The following is a 20,058-nucleotide window of genomic DNA, read 5'->3' as shown; positions in this document are numbered from 1 at the left end:
GTTCCAAGGCAGAGTCCTGAGGTGACACCACTCACCACCAGCCCCACCTGGACATAGAGCCATTGACTAGAGCTCTCTGGCTGTGTCCATTCAGCCAATTCCCTATACCATTTGAAGAGTGGCCCACCCTTCATATCCACATCTCTCCAACTTGGAGATAAGGATGTCACGTGGGATCATGCTGGAGGCCTTACAAAAGTCTGGGTAGATGACATGAGTTGAGACTCACTCTTGCCTTGTTTGCTGCTGCAGTCAGTCCATCATGGGAGGCCACCAGATTGGCCAGGCATGATTTGCCCTTAGTATGAGTGAAGTGTGGGAATATGACTGACTTAAATGCTGCGTGATTCCCCTTGAGTAAGTTTTCTTTAACTGTTGAGCTGATATTCTGTGTGAGTAATGTGACTAAAAAGAAAGAGATACAAATGCAATGTAAATTAAACTTTTTTTTCAAGTTGCTATGCCTTGAGAGGGAAGTCTTGAGTATATCTCAAGATGAAAACGTGATACACTGATGAACTGTTTGTATAAATAAATATCCTGGTGATTTTTATGATGGGATTTTTTTTTTATTTTTACTAAAACTCTTTAAAATTATAGAGCTGCTAAATGCTTGGAAATGAAATATTCTTGCTGCTAATAGCTCATCCTCGTGCCATTCCAGAGAATCATTGTCTCTTCAGCTATATATTTGTTTAGGTTTCTCCTCTTTATGTGCAGTTCATCTAAATGTTGCTCTGATACTATACTTGATAGTGGTTATTTATTCCTCTTTAGAAATTAATTGTAAATACTTTCTTAAGAATTACAAAATCATAATTGACTTGTGTTGTCGTCATCCATATGAAGTAAATTTGCATGTCCTCAGTCACAAGTGAGGTTTTTTTGTAATTTAAAATTAAAAATAGGATATGCAAAACAATTTTGTGAAATTTCATATTTCTAAGTATTTATATGGTATCATATAAATACAGCCAATTTCATGGTGTAATAATTCTCAAATTGTTTTGTTTTCCATATCTTACATTACGTAGCTGTATAATAGAATGTCAGTCATGGCTGGGCTTCGTGAGTGAAGATTTAGGAAGGCTCTATCCACGTTTGTTACAATCACGCTGGTGGCTTATGAGGCCAATACGAGACAGACATATCTGATTGCAAAAGGCACAGCAGAAAGACTCCTTAGATGGTATACTCTGCAAGACATGGTTCTTTCTGTGTTGTCTTTTCTTCTCAAGGGTGATCCTGCGTGCTTTCTCAAAAGCATCAGCAGCGTTATAGATGGTGTGTCTCCAGACCTCCTGATTGGAGGCCAGAGTAGACCAGTTATGTTGATCAATGTGGCCAAGGCTGAGATGTTGTTTCAGGGAGTCCTTATATCTTTTCTTCAGGGCTCCTCTCATGGGGCAGCCGGTGGCAAGTTCACCATAAAGCAAGATCTTAGGGAGGCGGTGGTCCTTCATCCTTGAGACGTGCCCTGCCCATCGCAGCTGTGTTCTCAGCAACATGGCTTCAATACCTGTGACTGCTACTTGCTCTAGAACAGATGTATTGGTCACATAATCTGACCAGTGGATGTTTAGAACACTTCCATCAACACAGCGTTGATGTGGCGGTGGTGGCGGTAGATGACCCATGATTCGGAACCGTATAAAAGAGTAGACAGCACAATGGCTCTGTAAACACTGATCTTGGTACTTTTCTTCAAGTGTTTATTACACCAAACTCTTTTATGAAGCTTTCCAAAAGCTCTATATGCCTTTGCTAACCTGTTGTCTATCTCCCCGTCAATCTTACGATCCGAGGAGATGAGGCTGCCAAGGTAATTAAACTGCTGGACTGATTTGAGCTGATTGGCCAGTGGTGATATGGGGATGATGGAAGGCTTCCTGAGATGCCGGTTGATAGAGAACTTCTGTTTTCTTTAAGCTGACTTCCAGCCCAAAGAGCTCAGCAGCATCTGCAAAGCAGGATGTTAAACGCTGCAGAGCTACTTCTGTGTGAGCGACAAGGGCGGTGACGTTGGCATAAAGCAACTCCTGGACAAGATGGTTTAAGGTCTTGGTGTGGGCCTTCAGTCGCCTTAGGTTGAATAGGCTTCCATCAGTACGGTATCGAATGTAGATACCGTCCTGATCCTCGAGGTCTGCTGTGGCCCTTTGGAGCATCATGCTGAAAAAGACTGTGAATAGGGTAGGAGCGAGAACACAGCCTTGTTTCACTCCATTAGTTATTAGAAAGGGCTCAGAAAGTGTGTTGCCATATCTGACTTGGCCGTGCTGATCCTCATGGAGTGAGATGATCATTTTAAGGAATTTAGGGAGACAACCTAAACGTTCCAAAATCTGCCACAGACCTTTTCTGCTCACAGTATCGAAAGCCTTGGTGAGGTCGACAAAGGTTACATAGAGACCTTTGTTCTGTTCCCTACACTTCTCTTGCAGTTGTCTGAGAACAAACACCATGTCTGTGGTGCTCCTGTTGGCTCTGAAACCACATTGGCTTTCAGGTAGAATTCCTTCTGCTATAGCAGGTTCAAGAGTATTCTTGCCAGGATTTTGCCAGCAATGGAGAGCAGAGTAATAGAATACTTATAATGAAATTCTGAAATGCTGTTAGATGTGTCATTATACGCCAGGTAATATTACATGTGTGTTATAACTTAGTTTTCTTTTTCTTTTTTTGCCTCTATAGGATGTTTCACGTTCTGCTTATGTCTTCAGTATGTTTTGGTGTTGTCAATATATTTTGGTTTTTGTAGAATGTTAGCTGTGTGTTGTAGGGAAAAAGGAAATTGCTGAATTATTCTATTTTGTTCTATCATGGTATCATAGCCAGGAGTTTAAAAAAAATCTATTTATGCTTATTCCTGAACATGATGTTAAACAATTTTGTTGTTGTATGTGGAAAAATGAAAACATAAATATGTTTCTAGCAGTTATACCTTTCTACTGAGCTATCCGTAGAAGACAGAGATAATTATAATGCTGAAGGTACTAGAAGTTTAAAATCATGTCTTTGAGCCCCTTACAGTTATGCAGTTATACTACACACTGTGTTAATGGGAGAATCATAGTTTACATTTTCTTCTGTACTTATATTAAAGTATTGGAGATAGATACTTAGAAAAAGCTGACTATTCCTTGTAAACAGATATATTTTACCAAAAATTTAGTAGTATCCAAACTGTTACATATCTTTAACCAGTAACTGGAAGCTACTTGAGCTGATTTTTAAATGTTTAGATGTTCAGTCAGTGGATGTATGGCTTGTCATTTGTCCTAAGAGACATATGGTATTTTTGCTGTCAATATGATCAACAAAGCATGGCAGTAGTCCATGGCAATTAAAGTGAAGAAAACAGCAACAAAATGTTGTATGTCTAATGATCAGATTAGAAATAAAAATATAATTAATTTTTTGAATATTGCAGTGCCAGCTAAACATTTACTCAGGTAATTAAGTACAATTATGATGATTTGCATTTCATGGTAGGGCTTTAAAATTACAGCATCAGTATTGCCTTGGAAATTGTTACAGAATAGGAAATCTTCAGGGAGTGCTTAAGCCAGGCAATGGATTTAGTTAATTTAAAGTAGTAATTAATCTTGTTTAGTAATAATATAATGAAATCTGTGTGCCACTCTTATTCTCCTTTTTCCTTAAATGGTAAAACCAAATTTTATAAAGACACATTATTTTTAAGAATATGTATTTAAAATTATATGTGTTCTCACTATAGAAATGTTTCATACAGATTTATTTTGTGCACTGCAGCACATACTGGAACATTTGATAAAACTGAGACTTGATTTGTGAGCTTTGCAATACTTGAAAGACTTGTCAGCAGGTGGAGCTCAGTGCCAGAAGACTAGTAACTACTGAATAATCCAAATCTTGTGGCATAATTACTCAAATATAAATATTCACTTCACATCTGATTGCTTCTACTGTTTGTCATTCCTTTTTAAAAGGCTTCAGAGATCTTATTCTTAGTGATTGCTGTAAAAGTAAGATAAGCCCGCTTTTGGTGAAGATTGTGGTAATTAAAAAATTAGTTCTCAGTCATTATAGAAGAAAAATATTAAATGCATGAAGCAGAGCTGAAGTGCTACTTTTGTTGTTTGTAAATCATTCTACCTAATGTGAACGTTTTATCTTTCCATTTCACTTTCTAGAATCCATGACTCCTAATAATGTGATCAACAAACCAATAGGTTTGGGTTTGAGGTGAATGTTTTCAGGACTCTCACTAAAATTGTAATTGACAAATTTAATCCATTGGTATGTGAACGGGTATTTACAGGAGCTGGCTGTGTGATTGAAGATGCTTCATTACATACATTTTAGATGATGGATCATAAGGTCCTGAAACATAATCAGCTGAGGGATTACCTACACTCTTGGGCGTCTCCTTTTCCCATGCTGTCTGAGGTTATATAGGAACTTTATTTTCAAACAGTTGCAGGAAAATGATTGCCTTCTATGACAGCCCATTGCAGCAATAGCAGAAAGCTTAACAGTAGAGATAAGTTTGTCATTTTTCTTTCTGATTCAGAAGATTGGAGGCATTCTTATGCTTTGTAATGCATTGCCAGGTATCTTCCTTTTCTATCCATGTAAGTAATTCTCTACTGACTTGTGGCTCATCACATTTATATAAAACTAAGATTGTATTAGGGCATGGTAGGAAAGGCCTTCATGGTTATTTGAGTTATATATTTATAAACCTTGTACACTTCCACTATGCTATTCCAAGATTTTAACTGTCTTGTCGATAGGAACTGGGCCAAAGTTAGTCTGTGCAGCACTGGTATCCTTACCCTTTATTTTAGTCTCAGTAGAGTAAAGGCTGCCAGTGCAGTCATGTTGTAGAAATTTTGCCTATTAATTCATAGAGGACTTGGAAATAAACAGTTTTATTTGTTGGATGCCTGGACAGTGATCTTTGTTTTGGGCCACTTTCCAAGCTTGCTGTCTGGGACCTGTGTTTCTGACTTACAAATCAGAATTTGACATGGAACAAAAATGCCCCAAATGTCAGATGCTTTTGGGAAGTGTGAAGGATGAATTCTATTCCGCTTTCTCTCATAGTGAATATGTTCTAGCTTTTATTTCTTCTTTTTGTAAATCTCACTTGCCAGATGGACATACATCAAAGGAAGAATAATACAAAAGGAGACACTAATGTAGCAGACAGATAAAACCAGTCATACCTTGTCCCCTGTGGGTATTACTGGCTGGTCCAGAATTTACAAGATGAGAAGTCAGTGGGGCTGACAAGCCTCTTTCCAGTGAGCATGCCTAGAAACTTCTGAAAGAAAATATTAGACTAAGGTCACACACTAAGGCTCAGAAATTAAGTATTTCTTAAGGTTAGCAAAAAGTGTTGAACCTAGTCTCAGGAAAAGGCAAAATTGGAAGTGTGAACAAACTTTGTGAGGAATTCACAGAAACAAAACTCTTAGAATATTTGAAGTGCCGAATTAGTTTACCCTCTCAGTATGAAGACGAGTAGTAAGTACTCTTTTGAACTGCCAAAAGTATTGCAAGAGCTTTCATTTTTATCTTGAGGAAGAAGGTTTCACTGTAGTAGTGTTGCAGCACTGCATACCCACTGGGGATTTGTTATTTCAGTCACAATCTTCCCTATGGATTAGGAAAACTTCACTCAGAAGTTTCCCTTTGAGCAGAAATCACATACTGGTGTCCAGTGTATGTTTCAGTATGTGTGGGAATGTTTCTCTGTGTGCTGGCAGGAAAGTAGTAACTCTCTTCCAGAATTATCACTATTGGCGTCTTGCATCTTTTTCATAGTGGTGGGACTGAATTAGTGGGATTATTAACTTCTCATAGCCTCTAGGCAACACACAGGAAGTAATGTGATAGAATTTGGCTGCTTTAAATCACCTCTCTGCTTTTCTCTCTTTATTTTTAAGTGACTGATTAAAAATACCGTTGTTCTTAACGACAGTTATTATGCTTCTAAAAGTCCTAAAATCTACTATAAAATAATTCTTGGAATTAGGATTTATGGTTTTAATCTACTGCCACTGGTAGTTTATTGCCGGATTTGAAGTATATGATTTTATGGTTTGCTGTATGGCTTCTGCTTCTTTTCAGCTGTGTAGGGAAGTTCTTGTCAGCTGCAATCCAAGAAACCAGAATGCTTAATTAGTACTATGAACTTTGAGAAGAGACTGCTTGTTGGACAGATCTTTTTGATAAGTAATGACTGAAACATATGAAAGACTCCATCTGTTGACTGAGCATAATAACTCAAAGTCTTTTTGTATTTTTGCAGAAGTGTTGCCTAATTATTTTGGCTCATTGTGCTAGATAAAATTTATGAACTTCAACTTGTGTAGGATTGAAATCTCCTACTCATTGGTCACTGAGTCTTTCCTCCTTGGTGTCTGTATTTTCAGAATAGTCTTGTTTGTGTTTATGATTTATAGCTGTGATCTGTACATGAATTCAGTGGACCACAGTCTTTACTCAGAGTAGAATTTTAACACTGCTTATTTCTAGGATTTGCATTTTTATTGTTCTGTTGTTTAAATTATAGGCCATTCACTTAAAAGTTGGACTCAGTGATCCTTGTGGGTCCCTTCCAACTCAGAATATTCTGTGAAATCTGTGAAACTGGCAAATATTTGTGGTTTTGGCACCTTACAAAGATTACCCATTAAGCCTACCTCAGATAAGCTGCTCGAGTTGTGTGTTGCAGCTGTCACAAAGTTGCTCTATCATTTTATCTGTTAACATGTAAGCTGATTCTGTGGATAAATAGGTATCTGTGAAAAACCAAAAGCAAACATCGTTTGCAAACGTGACTGGGCTAGCTGTCAAGCAGAAGTACCTGATCAAAATTGAATCTTGGTGTACTACAAACCCTTCTGGTTGAGTTTTATTCTTTAATACAGATAACATAAATGTGGATCTGGTTAAGAACCAGTTCTGTCCCATCAGACTGAAGCTATTTGGTATTAACTCCATGAAACTTTGTTTTATTGTGACAAAACAAATGCATCCGCTCAAAATCTAATTTTCCATACAGGATACAATTGCCAGTCCATACTTAATAACACTGTTTATTGAGAGAAGAACTATGCTTTACATCCTGCCAGATCACACAACATGAGATGTTATTTCTTCTCACTTGATATAGCATTTGCCAGGTGGCTTTAGTAAAGCCAGTCAGTGAGTCAACTGGAGCCAGTCAATGAATTATTAGAGGGATCCTCATTGGTAAGTGCCAGTGTGTAGAGAGCAGAATCCAAGAACCATTACCTTAAACCAGTCAGAACAGTATAATAACAAATTTAAAGACAATACACCTCTGGTGTGATCATGTGATGATTGGCTGGAGAGAGGATTCTTCCCAGGCCTCTAAGAATTTCCTTTGACATCAGGGGAAAACTTAGGGGTTTCCCAACCCCATCCCCCAAGAGTATACTCTTTTCTGTAGGTTGGCATGGACCTTTGCTAAAGCTGGGTTGCAAGTCCCTGCCTACGGCCTGGGAGTACACAGTTCTCAAATGTTTCGTTCTTGGCATCTTGTGAACCATAGAAGGATTTATGGTTTCTTGTCGATTTCAAGGTCATGCAATATGCATGGTGCTGTTCTTGGTCTCTATTCCTCCCTTACCTGTTGCCTTTTGTCTACTGTTTCCTTAACCCTGGCACTTCAGGGTATAGCTGCTTCAGTGCCTTTAATGCCTTCCAGACTTCCTTCGACTTAAATGCCTAAGATCTGAACTCCGTCACCAGATTTGTCAGGCACTTATCTTTAGCAGGCATTACTATCTATATCTGTGACTAAAAAGCAACCAAATCCAACAGCTTTTGAATATATTTAATGAGATCTGGAAAAACTATGTCATTCTACCTGTTACTGAGTTGTGCATTCTAATTGAAGTAATTGACCTGTGTAGTAAATGCTATCTCTAACAGATGCTATATTCAATTGATGTTATGTTTATAAATACTGCATTTAGGTACTTTTTGGGCTACATAACCTCTAGTGGTCACAGTGCTGTGCTGCACTGGCTGATGCACAGAGTATTTTCTCCTGTAGCTTTAGTTTTCCCTTTATGCAGCTGATACATCATCCAGTTACTTGCTTTGGTTGTCTTTCCATGTCTTCTTCTTTGAATACAAAATGCTGAACTCTAAAGAGAGGCAGTCCTCCTTAGAAAATCTTGTTTTGGATAGAAGCTTTGCTTAAACTGAGGTCAGGCAAAATTTTGTTTTTAGCATCTCTAGGAAGAAAACCCCAAATTGTCCTTCTCACTGACCCCTTACCTTAACTCTGTATTCCCTGTACTTCCCTGGAACATCTTTCGACTAACAGCTGTGGCAGCAATAACTCACCTGCTTGTAGCTCATATCTGTAATTTTACTCTTTGTTGCCTTCTAATCTCCCACCTACAAACTCACATACAGATTTGCTTTATGAGATCATATTTTGTCAAGATACTTATGCCACTGTACTCAGTGGGACCAGAGGAGCTTTGCCTGTGCAGATCAGGACTAAAGGATTGAAAAGTTTTTTGGTTTGTACTTTGCTGAAGTGTGTCTTGGCTTCCTGTCTGGGAGTTTTGGAGGTTTAAAATAACCAACACAGATTTTTCTAGTGATGAGAAAAGGATAATGGTTTGTGTTTCTCAGTCTGCAGGGTGTGTAAGTATACATGAATTTCTTGCAAGCCTATTACTGTTATTTTAAGATCGTGGTTAGTAAAGTTAATTTTCAGTTCCATATGTTGTTTGACGTGTACACTGCTCTTCAGGAATTCACCAACATGCTTGTGGTAGCTGTGGGTGATCTTCATAACTTCCTTATTTCATCTACTGACTGTTGCAGAGAACATTAGAAATTGACATCTTTTGGCCATTTTTTGCAAAACTTTTACATTCGCCAGTCTGGATCCTCATGTAAAAGTGTCCTGGAAGTTGTGTTTATATTTGTTTAATCTGCTGAATTCATTGTGTGGAGTACTGTATGTGTAGCTTGGTTCTTTAGACATCTGCACTGGAAAATTGTTCATGCTTCATACGAAATGTAGCTTAGAGGTCCTGCATCTGTGGCTTTGTATTAGGCCAGTGGTTGTAATGAAGTTCCGTAAATCCTTAAGTAATATTTATATGTTTCAAAAGTTTGCTGTAAACTTCTAAAAGTTAAGCTAACTACTGGCCACCTAAAACTTCACCAATCAGTCGAGGAAGTGCCACTACCAATTACTATCATTTGTTAACAAGTGCCAAAACCACTCTATGGTTATACTTTTTTTTTTTTTTTGTGGAAAAGGAGGTGTATGAAAACTTCAGGACATATAGTTTATTTTATACACCAATGTCCATCATTAGTGAAGGAAAACGTGTTTTCAGTTGATGTTTTTTTCACAATCTGGCCAATAGAGATATAGTTTTTTTAATGTGAGTAGCGCAAGATAACATGTGTGTATGTAGAAAAAAATCCATTTCTTCCATTGCCTTATCAAGAACTTTCTTTCTAGCTCAGGTTTTGGATTTTTTCTTTTTCTTTTTTTTCTTGAAAGGAGGATGACAAGATCAGTCTGTATGTGTATGCATGTATATAACCAGTTTTAAAACATATTTCACATTTCATGACTTCATCACTTCAAGTGGCAGCTGTAGTGTTGATCCTGATTACAGCTCCAGGGCAGCAGTTCTAGTGTTACTGCATTTCTCTGTTTTTCTGAGAATTTGGATCATACACCCCCAAAACTGTTTCAACTGGATGAATACAGTATTAAAGTACACAGTAAAACTATACAGTATGAAAGTACACAATAAGTCTAGCCTCTTTGACTCCAGAATGCTCCTAAGAATTGTTAAATTGAAATTATTCGTGAATGCACGTTAAATCTAGATAATAAAACATGTTTTTTTGTAGCCACCTGACAAACTGTAAAGTTTAGAAAGACGGAAGTATATAATTTCCTTATAGGTGGTTTGCTTTGCATGTTTTATGGTCTCTTAACCTTTTTTTCTCTAGCATATTTTGAGCTTTATGTTGTTTTTAAATCTATGGTTATATTCTTGAAATTTCAGGTCACATTTATGAAATCTCACTGATTCAGAGATTGCTTATTCTGATGTTGTTAGTATGTGTAACTGCCAAACCATAAATTCTGATTTTTGGGCTAAGAACTATATCTGGCTTAGGAAGATGAAAAAGTTTGGAAACAGGAAAGTATTTGAAGAAATGTCATACATTCCCATTCAATTTGTACACTCTTACTTGACATCTGTTTTTGGGTTTGGTTCAGGTTCTCTGATTGCTTCTTGCCTGGATCAGAGGCAATATAGTTCGTTCCCTGCTTTTTGACTTCTTGTGATTCTTGGTTTTCTTGAGCAGCAGCACAGCCTACATGTTCAACAAAATGTCTTGGCAGATGCTGACCTTGACCAGCAATTAATTAACCCTCGCATTGTTTTTTAATGGTGAGCTGCCAGACGATGTGAGATGAAGGCTCTCTTGCTTTTGTGAACATTATGTACTCAGTACCACTGGGAGCACTCAGTGTTATCTGTTTTATGTTCTCCTGTTGCAACTTCGTGAGCTTACGTAGAATTATAGCAAGAGAGAACTTGTGTTTGTATATCTGTTATTGTCATGTGGCAGTGGCAACCAAAGAGAAGGATCATGCCATGGAAAGGTACTTCCCCTTCATATATAGCAAGTGCTGTACAGACTGAAATTTGTTAATTTTTTATTACTTGACACTAGTAAAGTGATATTGTAAGAATTAATAAAAGTTTTTTACACTCAGTTAATAATGGCATTGTTGATTAATAACAGTGCTTTTGAAATCAGTGAAACAATTAATATCTAAGCATGTACATACCAGCCTGAGGTTTTTGTAGGACAGAAATCTTCATTTTCCCTGTCACATATTTCCACAGTTACATAAGGTAATGGCATTTAAACTTAATTTTTCAAAAGTATCTATTCTTTCTAAATTTGTCTTTGAGCTTTCAGAAGTCTGACTTGGTTTGTTAAATTGCCTTTATTGAAATCAAATGTCTTTTTGTTTGGCATCATTATGTGATCAGTGAATGGAAGTGCCCTAGGATTTAGTGGTGTAGAGATACATTTATTGAGCAAAGAGATACATTTATTAGCAAAGAATTTACTGAGTTTCAGGGGCCTATCTGTATTGCAAAAGCCTTTGTCTGGCTACTTTTTCATTCCACAAAAACAGCTGTTGTACAAGATCTCACTGCCTCGGCGTAGGGGCTGTACATTTAGTCATGTTTTTCTCTAGAGAACTGTTGACATTCTTGATGATAATTCAGTTAAATCAAAATATTATATTTTTAAAAATAAAAAAGCTGTTAGGTATATAGGAATTAAAATGTACCCTGTTTCTGGAAACATTATTGCTAGCCCCTATAAAGAGGTGCTCTACTTCCTTTGAAGACCTTTAATATGTATTTTTGTGTTTGCAGTATTTACTAGTTATTTCAAAGATAAAGGTGACATTTCCCTGACATTTCATATGTAGCTTGGAAAATTAGTCCTCTGAAACTAATTGAAGCAGAAAACCTAGAGCAGACAACTTAACTGTATTTTCTGTTACGATAGATAGTGTTTCAAAAAAGAAAGCAAAGGGTCAATCATATTATGGTATTCATAATTCTTTTTTGAAAATTAGTTTATTTACACAGAGTATTTGCTGACATCTGAGCCTTTCCTAAGTAAAATCTATCAAAGGCTTTTGGTTTTTGTCTGCAAATAGTTCACCAATCACTTGTTTAATACTTTTTTTTATTGCTGTTTTCCTGACAAAAACCCAACATAAAACAAACAAAAAACCAAAAAAAATCCCAAACCAAAAGAAATCAAAACAAAACAGCTTTGTAGCCTGTGTCGCGACTACAAGATTCTGGTATATAAGAAATCATAGGCATATGAGTAATCATAAGAGCAGCAAATTTTATGTGGAAAGCAAGCAAATATTTTTTGATAGTAAGTCGGGTAAATTCCTTGACTTGTTAAAAATTACATGTGTTATTTTTAACAGCCTTTTAAAAATTTTAATATTAGCATCATATTTTGTAATTACATTCCTGCTGACCAGACTGTAGTAACAGTGCTTGATTTCACATATACCAGTAATGATTTCTCAGGTACCACTCCAAATAAGGTCTAAATGTTCCAGAAGGTATCAGGTCACTATTTACTTAGTGATCACAACCAAAAAAATGTGCTAGAAATTTTCAGGAAAGGAAGAGAGAAGAGAGCAGAAAACATTACATTACTGTATAAATTAATATGCACCTGCTTCCCAAATACTAATTTAAATAATTTAAACTGGAAGAGGTCTCGGGGGGTCCATCTGGTCCCACTTCTTACTCAGAGCAGGGCTGTCTTTCATGTTATATCAGGCTGCAAAGTGCCTGGTTTCAGTTGAGGCTCTAGTAGCTCCAGTGATGGAAGTCCCTCTGGGAAAGTTATTTCAGTATTTGATCACTGTCCTCACTGTGATTTTTTTTTTTTTTCAGTATCTAGCTGGAATTTTTCTCAATGCAAATTGTCCTTTCACTGTGTACCACCTCGAAGAATTTGACTTAATGTAACTAATATTTTCAGCTCCCTAAATTGGAAAATTGACAGGAGAATTCAGAAAGGCAAGAAAATACTCAGATATGTGGAGGAGCTTCTGTAGAATTAGTGAAAAAGTAGATTGGGCTTTACAGACTTGAAGAAGCAAACTGAAGGGGAATGCAATAAGGATGCGTTCTTTGTGTAAGGTGTGGGGTTACATGAGGAAAGTGAGTAGGGAATAATGATGGTTTACTGCATCTGCCGAAGCAAGGAGTAGGGACCATCAAATAAGCACAGTAGGCAGATGATTCAAAGCAAGCACACAGAAATGTTCTTCAAAAACATGTAATTAGGTTGTGCAACTGGTTGCTACAGTAGTGGGTTTTAATAGTTTATATAGAGTCAGAAAACAGCTGAAAAATATGGAAGGAGAATCCTTCCATGACTGTTACATGTAGAAGCCTCACATCTGACACTAGTAAGGCAGATCTTATACCACGGATCGTCAGAGGACAAAGACATGCTCTGAAGAATTTGTCATTCTCTTCTTGTTGCAGGTTATTAAGCCACTGGCATGGTCTGGCCTTTGGTCTGAGAAAATATACTGTTCTTAAATTTCACAGAAGTAAGTCTTGTTTTTCAGGCTACCCTCTGGAACTCAGAATGTGGAACATTAATTTGCATCCAGTGCAGTGTTTTACAATATGTGTGCATCAATTATGCATAATTTCTGCTGCTTTGGAAAGTATTACTCGTGTTAAAACCAGAAAATGTTGCGTTATCAAAAAGTGATTTTTGAATAGGTTTGTTGTTTAATTGGCTTCTCTGTGTATTTGAGATATTTTTAATTAGCTTTGAATGCTTTAATTTTTAATAACTCTGTTATGTCTACATAGCTCTGCATAGTGCTGCTCCCAATTCTAGGTATCTACAATAGCAAACTAAGAAAATGCATATTATAATTACTGGAAAGGTGCTTCAAAGATATAGATGATCTGCTCAACTAAAATAATCAGCTAGTATTCAGCTAGAAACTCATTCCATGTGTGAGTGCCATGTTTAAAATATCCTGGAGTTTTTTTGGTAAACATAATAGATTCTTTGTCTGGTTTTCTACATATGATCTTTCTGAGATGCTCAGTTCTGTCATGGATGGAAAACCAAAAAAACCTACTCACCAACAACAACACAAAAAGCCATTTGAGGCGTGAGATGAATCTTATTTATGAAATCAAAATCATACAGGGACATTGGCCACATTATACAGTTTGCTCTCATTTTAGTGTGTCAGCATTTACATCTCTTTTAGAATGTGCTAATATCTATAGAACACAGAGATTTTGTAGTTACTATATCCACTCATCGATAGCCTGGCCAGAGTTAATGTCACAGTCTTAAGTTTATTGCATGCTTTCAGGGCCTTCCCTAAGTAACTTTTAATCTCCATGACTGAAGTTACTAATGCAGAGGATCATTTTCAGAAAATTATTTTCTCTGTTTTGAAGAATTCTTACTTGTAAATCACAAAACTTAATTCTCACATCTTACATCTACAGCTCCCTAAAACCCAAAAATGTTCCTTCTTCTCCCCATTGTCTAAATTTGAAGCCTTAAGGTGTATGTTATTCAGGCTCCTTTTTCATCAGGGAAGGTGTATCTTCAAACACAAAGCTAGCATTCACTTTATGAAAACTATCAGCATTCACTTTATGAAAACTATCTTAATTGCACTGGCACATACTGTCTGATATGCCTTTTTTATCTGTATGTTCATTGAACTTATCGTTTGCAGTAGCTACTGGAATTCCCCACTTCTGTTTTTATCTTAGAGCCCTTGTACTGGTGCTGAAATCGTTCTCATCAGAATCTCTGAGGACCAGTTCCCCTCAGAACTGATACTCACAGAAACAGTACTATCACACTCGTCTTTTAGATATCATTGATTATGTTCTTCTAATTGAAATCTTTTCTTCTGAGAGCATTTTCTCTTTCAGTTGGAGAGTCCTCATCTTATTTCCTCTAAATTTCCTGTGAAGGTTCTCTGATTTAGTTTGCAAGCCCACATTCAACTTCTGTATCCGTGCAGATGGTTTGCATCTGACTCATGATGCATTTTTTTATTTGAATGGAATAATATTAAAGTATAAGCTTATTTATATCACTATACGTACGTCTGACTAGTGTTTTAAGAATATTCAATATATGCTGCATTGTCCTTTGTCCCTCTTACTGATAGTCTTACACCTTCTGATCAATAGAGATAGTGTTACTATTTGCCTGTCCCTCAGAAGCATTAATTCTGTTTTAGATTTATCTTAGATCTCTCTCCATTCTCTAACTTAATTGCTTTTCTAAAAAGAGTATATACTATTTTTCTTGTATAAAAATATCTAGGATATAGAATTATTTCTGGATTTATACAGCTAAAAAGGTCTCCTGGGTTTTTACATTATACAGTTCAGTTTAAGGAAAGTCTTTTGCCCTGTTGCTTTGTCTTCCTCATGTTCATTCAAGATATTGTTCTGAATATAACTCGTATGGTTTGTCACTTCCATTGTGTCACACTCTGGGTATATTATTTTATTTCTTGTGCAGTTTTAAGATTTGCGGTGATTTTACACAGTGACAGAACTGTATGCTTGGCAAATAAGGGATGGTTGTCCACAAGACGGTAACAGTTGTAGCACATCACCATAGAGCATAAATTCTAGTGAAAAATCCATTGAAATGCACAGGACCTCACGGTGCACAAGATCCCCCAAACTGAATGTAGAAAACATGGAAGCCAAGCTTCTGCATGTCATGTATAAAAATGCGGTTGATGAAATCCTCAAGGAAATCCTTGAGCAAGTGCTTCAGCTGCGTTTTTCAGTGCAGAATCCTGCGCTTCTTTTTGGGTCCTTGTGCTTTATTTTTCCTCTCTGCCTCTTGTCAGAAGAGAAAAATGGACAGTAAAATTAAGAGTGCCAGAGGGGTTGTCTTTTGCTGTGACATCGCCTGAAAAGAGCTGAGGTGATTGTTTCCCCTCTTAAGAAGGAAAAAGGGAACTGGAACAAAAAGGCTGGATGAGGTGTCTACAAACTGGGAAGAGGGTTTGAGCATTCCTTGTTTTGTGTCAGAAAACTTAAAGTACTGCTGTGTCCAAAACTGGTTGCTTGTAAAATGTGTCAGAGAACTCTTCTAATCTGATTGTTACAAGTTATCCTTGGAGAGACCAAATTCTGCTCTCCTGAAGTCCATGGCTTTCTTCTTTCCTTCCTTGTTGCCCCAAGCTTAGAGGCATTTAACTGGGCCCCCAGGGAGCTGACTTTCTGTCTGGAGTGGCTGGAATTCCTTGGTGTTCTTTCAGGTGTTCCATGTTTACCATTATTACTATGTTTTACTTTATTTTTGATTATTAAACTGTTCTTATCTCAACATACAAGTTTTACTTTGATTCTCCTCCCTGTTCCATGTGGTAGTGGGAAGAGGAGGGTTTGAGTAAGTAGTTGAGTGGTGCTTAGTTTCCATCTAGGCTTAAAATCATGACACCTAGCTTCTTAATGGTAAAGTACAATTTATTCTGTAGTAATTCGGTCATTGCATAAAACATTATGGCCCACAGATTAGTTTGCTTTTATAATGAAATTGGTGTAGTGTAAAATAAAGGAAGCGAGAAATCATGCTACAATTGTGTTAATATCTCTGGAAGTAATTAATTTAAGCCTAAGTGAAACTGAATCAGCTAATACGTTTTAGTAGCTGCATTGTATATGCTACCAAGCTTACTGCTCCATAATGCTCTCTCCAGCATCCTGATGTAGAACTCATAATTCCTTTCCAATGTCTATCTCAAATTTGTTAGGCTGATAATAACACATCTTGTGATTTTGAAGCTTGTGTCCTGACTACACAGCCATCATGGTTGTGCTGGTTGGTGACATCTGATGTCTGCTGGAATGAGCACTGTGTGAAATTATAATGAACTTTCTTCCTGAGGACACAGAAAGTCTCTGCTCTCTGTTAGGTTCCTTTAGAAATTTTAAATAACCTAATACCCTGAGATAATTCTTTCATCTACTAAATCCTTTGCTAAAGTGGAAGGCCTTGACTGAGAGGTTCAAAATTTAATGTAGCTAGGTTGGAGATTATGGAAAGACAGCTCTGATGTGTATTTGCTTTTATTTTGTACATCGGACTTAATATAACACCCTGATTTAACTAGTAAGATTGTACACACACAGCATGTATATATATATATATGAAAAGAGGTAGAGGAGGTATTCTGGGTTGTAGTCTTATACTTGTTTAGGAAAAAAAATTATACCTAATGTGCATTAAAAAAAAAATCTCTTCATACTGGTGAATATACTGTTCTGAGAGAAAACTGGTTTCCTGCATGATTTAATGGGTCCTTCAAAGGGAACCTGCATCTGGGCAAAAAAAATTCAGTAGAAGACCACTGTTGCTGCTCTTCAGTTTTATCCTGGTTACCCTAAAAGTTCTAAAATAGAATAAATAAACTCAGTACAGGCTACAGTTGTGTTTGTCGTGTCTTTGATAATGCCTGCTGTGCAGACAAATTCTAAGTCTTCATTGTTTTTAAAATACGGAGTAGTTTCAGTATGTCAGAGGGGAAGTGCTAGGAAATACTAAATAGCATTTATAAATGTATTGCAGTTTGAACAGGACATATGCTACATTTTGAACAAAACCCAAGTTTATCCCCTAAATCCTCATTTCAACACTCATTCTGTTTAATGCAACTGTTTGCCTCTGTATATTGTTCAGTGGTACTTATCGAAGTCCTCAGTTGGCCCAGTCCATGAGTCTGGGACTTTGAGTCAAAAAACCTCCCTCTTGTTAAAATTGCTTTTTGTTAAGGAGAAACTGATGAAAGTTGTAGTTTGGTGTTGTCATTGGATAAGCAAACTGTTAGTGTCCAATAGAAAGAAAATTCCTGAGTTTGGTAAGGGAAGTGTAGTAGAATTCATGTGTCTTTTGGTAACTTATTTTCTCCTGTCATATAAGGATACATTTGATTGCTGCTAAATCTCATGGCTCACTTCTGAAGGGATGTGTGAAACTTAATGGATCATTCCATAACCAGCATGCAAGCAAAAATAGACTGTCTCTGATTGTTAATGGGATTTTTTCTTTTTTTTTGGTGAAGCCAGTTTAATTCTAGCAGTATTATAAGAATAAAAATCAGGATTCAGCACAAAATTGTTTTATTAATATAAGATTAGTTGTCATATCATACTTGAGTCTGATAAAAGTAATAAAAATGTTACAGATGGGTAAGAGGGCAAATGGTTAATGAGTATTTCCGTAACTGAGATGCTCCCTATTACTGTTTTGACAATTTGACTGGTTTTTGCGCTCTTTTTTTTTTAGCAGCATTAAAGCAAACTGCAGAATTTTGCTACAACAATGTTTAACCTATGTCCTGTTGAACTATGACACCTGTCTAGTGGTTAGGGTGCTGCACTCTCACCGCTGCGACCCGGGTTCGATTCCCAGCCCCCCGGGCAGATGGAGGTCGTCAGCCCTGTAAGGCAATCCATCTAAGAGAAGGTCACTCTAAACAAACCTACGTCCTGGGGATCCTCACTGCCACTGTCCAAGCTTGCTCGGCCCCGGCAGATGAACCTCAGGATTAAAGGGTGGGCTCAGTTCAGCGCACTCTGTGTCTCACCTAAAAAATCCACTGCGCAGGCTCGAAGGGTTAATGACCTTTCCCAGATCTTCGCTCGCGCAGACTGGCCATTATTATATTAGGGAATCATTTGCAAACATTGGTAGTGTACAGAATGAATAGATTTTGTTAGTTATTTGGAAGTCCTGGAATAAGCTGAAGCTGCATTTATTACATTATCATATTTTCATTTTTTTCTGTCAAAGGTGTACGTCTGAAACTTGGAAGGATGCAAATTTTCTTTTTAACACCAGCAAACAGTTGTAGTCTGTCTCTGTGATCAGTTTCTTACAGTTTAGGTAACCTATAGCTAATTAGAATGAGGTTGATAATGTGTGGTTTCTCTACTTCCGGCTTATTTACTTTGCAATTCATTAAAATATCTTTGCTGTTTCTGGGGGGAATTTACAAGCAATGAAGTCAGTTTGTCAGTGTTAAAAGTACATTCTTTTTCTTAAGAGTGTTATTAATTTTGAGAACTGATAGTAAGAGATTAAGAAATATACAATCTTTGGACTAAGTCAAGTTATGAGACCTTGGAATTTACATTGACTTATGCTGAACTAGAGGTCCTTGAAGGCTGTTTCGCAGAGCCCTCTGTTTTCAGAGCCCTGTTCTTTCAGAGTTTTAAATCCAGACAGCGGCTGCTCTTATGGTTTACGGCAGTGCCAGAAAAAAAATGTATCCTAGAGCCTGCACTGATGGGTACTGATATTTACAAGTAGTCTATTGTTAGAGAAGAACATGTTAATAAAAGCAAAAAACCCCCTAAACATATATTAATATACATATGCAGGGGGTTTTTACTATGTGGGATGTTTTTATTTTATGTTTTCAAATCACTGTCCTTTTAAAATGACAGGTATTTCAGGAGAACTGAGAATTATGTCCCATGCATTTCAGGTGTAAAAGAATTTTGGTTTTCTTTATACTTAAAATAATTGCACAAAATATTTAAGGAAATAGAGAATTTCTCAGCAGAGAAATCGATCTGAGTTAACTTAATCCAGTTGATGTTGACACTTACAGGTTTGTATCAGTAGAGGCTTAGCCCTTGTCTTTTATTTAAATTAAATTCAGAAGTCTACATGGCACATTCTCCAATAAATCAATTATCATACAGGTTTGCTTGTTTTCACTGGAGATTCTTCTTTTTCTCCTAGGATAAGAAGGACAAAGTCTCAAGATTTGACACCATACGTCATTCCATAGCAGGAATTATAAGGTCTCCAAAATCCATGTTGGGCTCATCATCGGTAAGTAGTACGAATAATACAGTGTTGGGATATAAACTGTTATTTTTACATCTTAAGTAGAATTTTTTTTGTAAACATGCATTTCTATCTAAATGGACAAAAATTACATTAAAATAATGTTATAAAAACACTGTTCTGATTGATCAGCATACATGATAACATCATGGCATGATGATGTGTCAGAACAACTTGCTGCACTTCAGGTAAAAAGTATCCTCTTGGCGGCTCTCAGACTGGTGCTATAATTTTAAGGGTACTCTTCCCAGTGAGGCTGATTTTCTTGAAATGCACTTATGATAGATGGTCATGAATATTTTACAAATGGTTGCAGTAATTATGTTCCCCATGTTTGTTATTATTGCTACTGCTACTACTACTACTGGTGCTATTTAAGTAACTAAGTATTACACAGATCTTGCTTCAATCCCCACAAAAAATAATTTTTGAGTATGTCTTAGTTATAGTTGGCTTTTGTTCAGATTCTGTAATGATTGGAGAAACTTCCTGGGTGTTTTTGCTTCTGTATTTCCACTGTTTGTTTCATAT

General features: G+C 36.8%; 1 protein-coding gene across 5 annotated transcripts in view; it reads left to right on the top strand.

Annotated features, from left to right (window-relative positions):
- The window catches only part of FER (FER tyrosine kinase), a 155,518-nt gene that overhangs the window by 54,175 nt on the left and 81,285 nt on the right, over positions 1-20,058 (top strand). For all 5 annotated transcript variants that reach the window (XM_017812659.1, XM_017812661.1, XM_017812662.1 and 2 more), the window contains exon 11: positions 19,420-19,512. In XM_017812659.1, the coding sequence (XP_017668148.1) occupies positions 19,420-19,512 (93 nt within the window). The remainder of the gene's footprint in view (positions 1-19,419; positions 19,513-20,058) is intronic.

The sequence above is a fragment of the Lepidothrix coronata genome, unplaced genomic scaffold, assembly GCF_001604755.1.
Source record: "Lepidothrix coronata isolate B3197 unplaced genomic scaffold, Lepidothrix_coronata-1.0 Scaffold37, whole genome shotgun sequence".
Classification (NCBI taxonomy): domain Eukaryota; kingdom Metazoa; phylum Chordata; class Aves; order Passeriformes; family Pipridae; genus Lepidothrix; species Lepidothrix coronata.
Note: the sequence above shows the minus strand (reverse complement) of the source record. Positions and strands in the feature narration are given on the sequence as shown.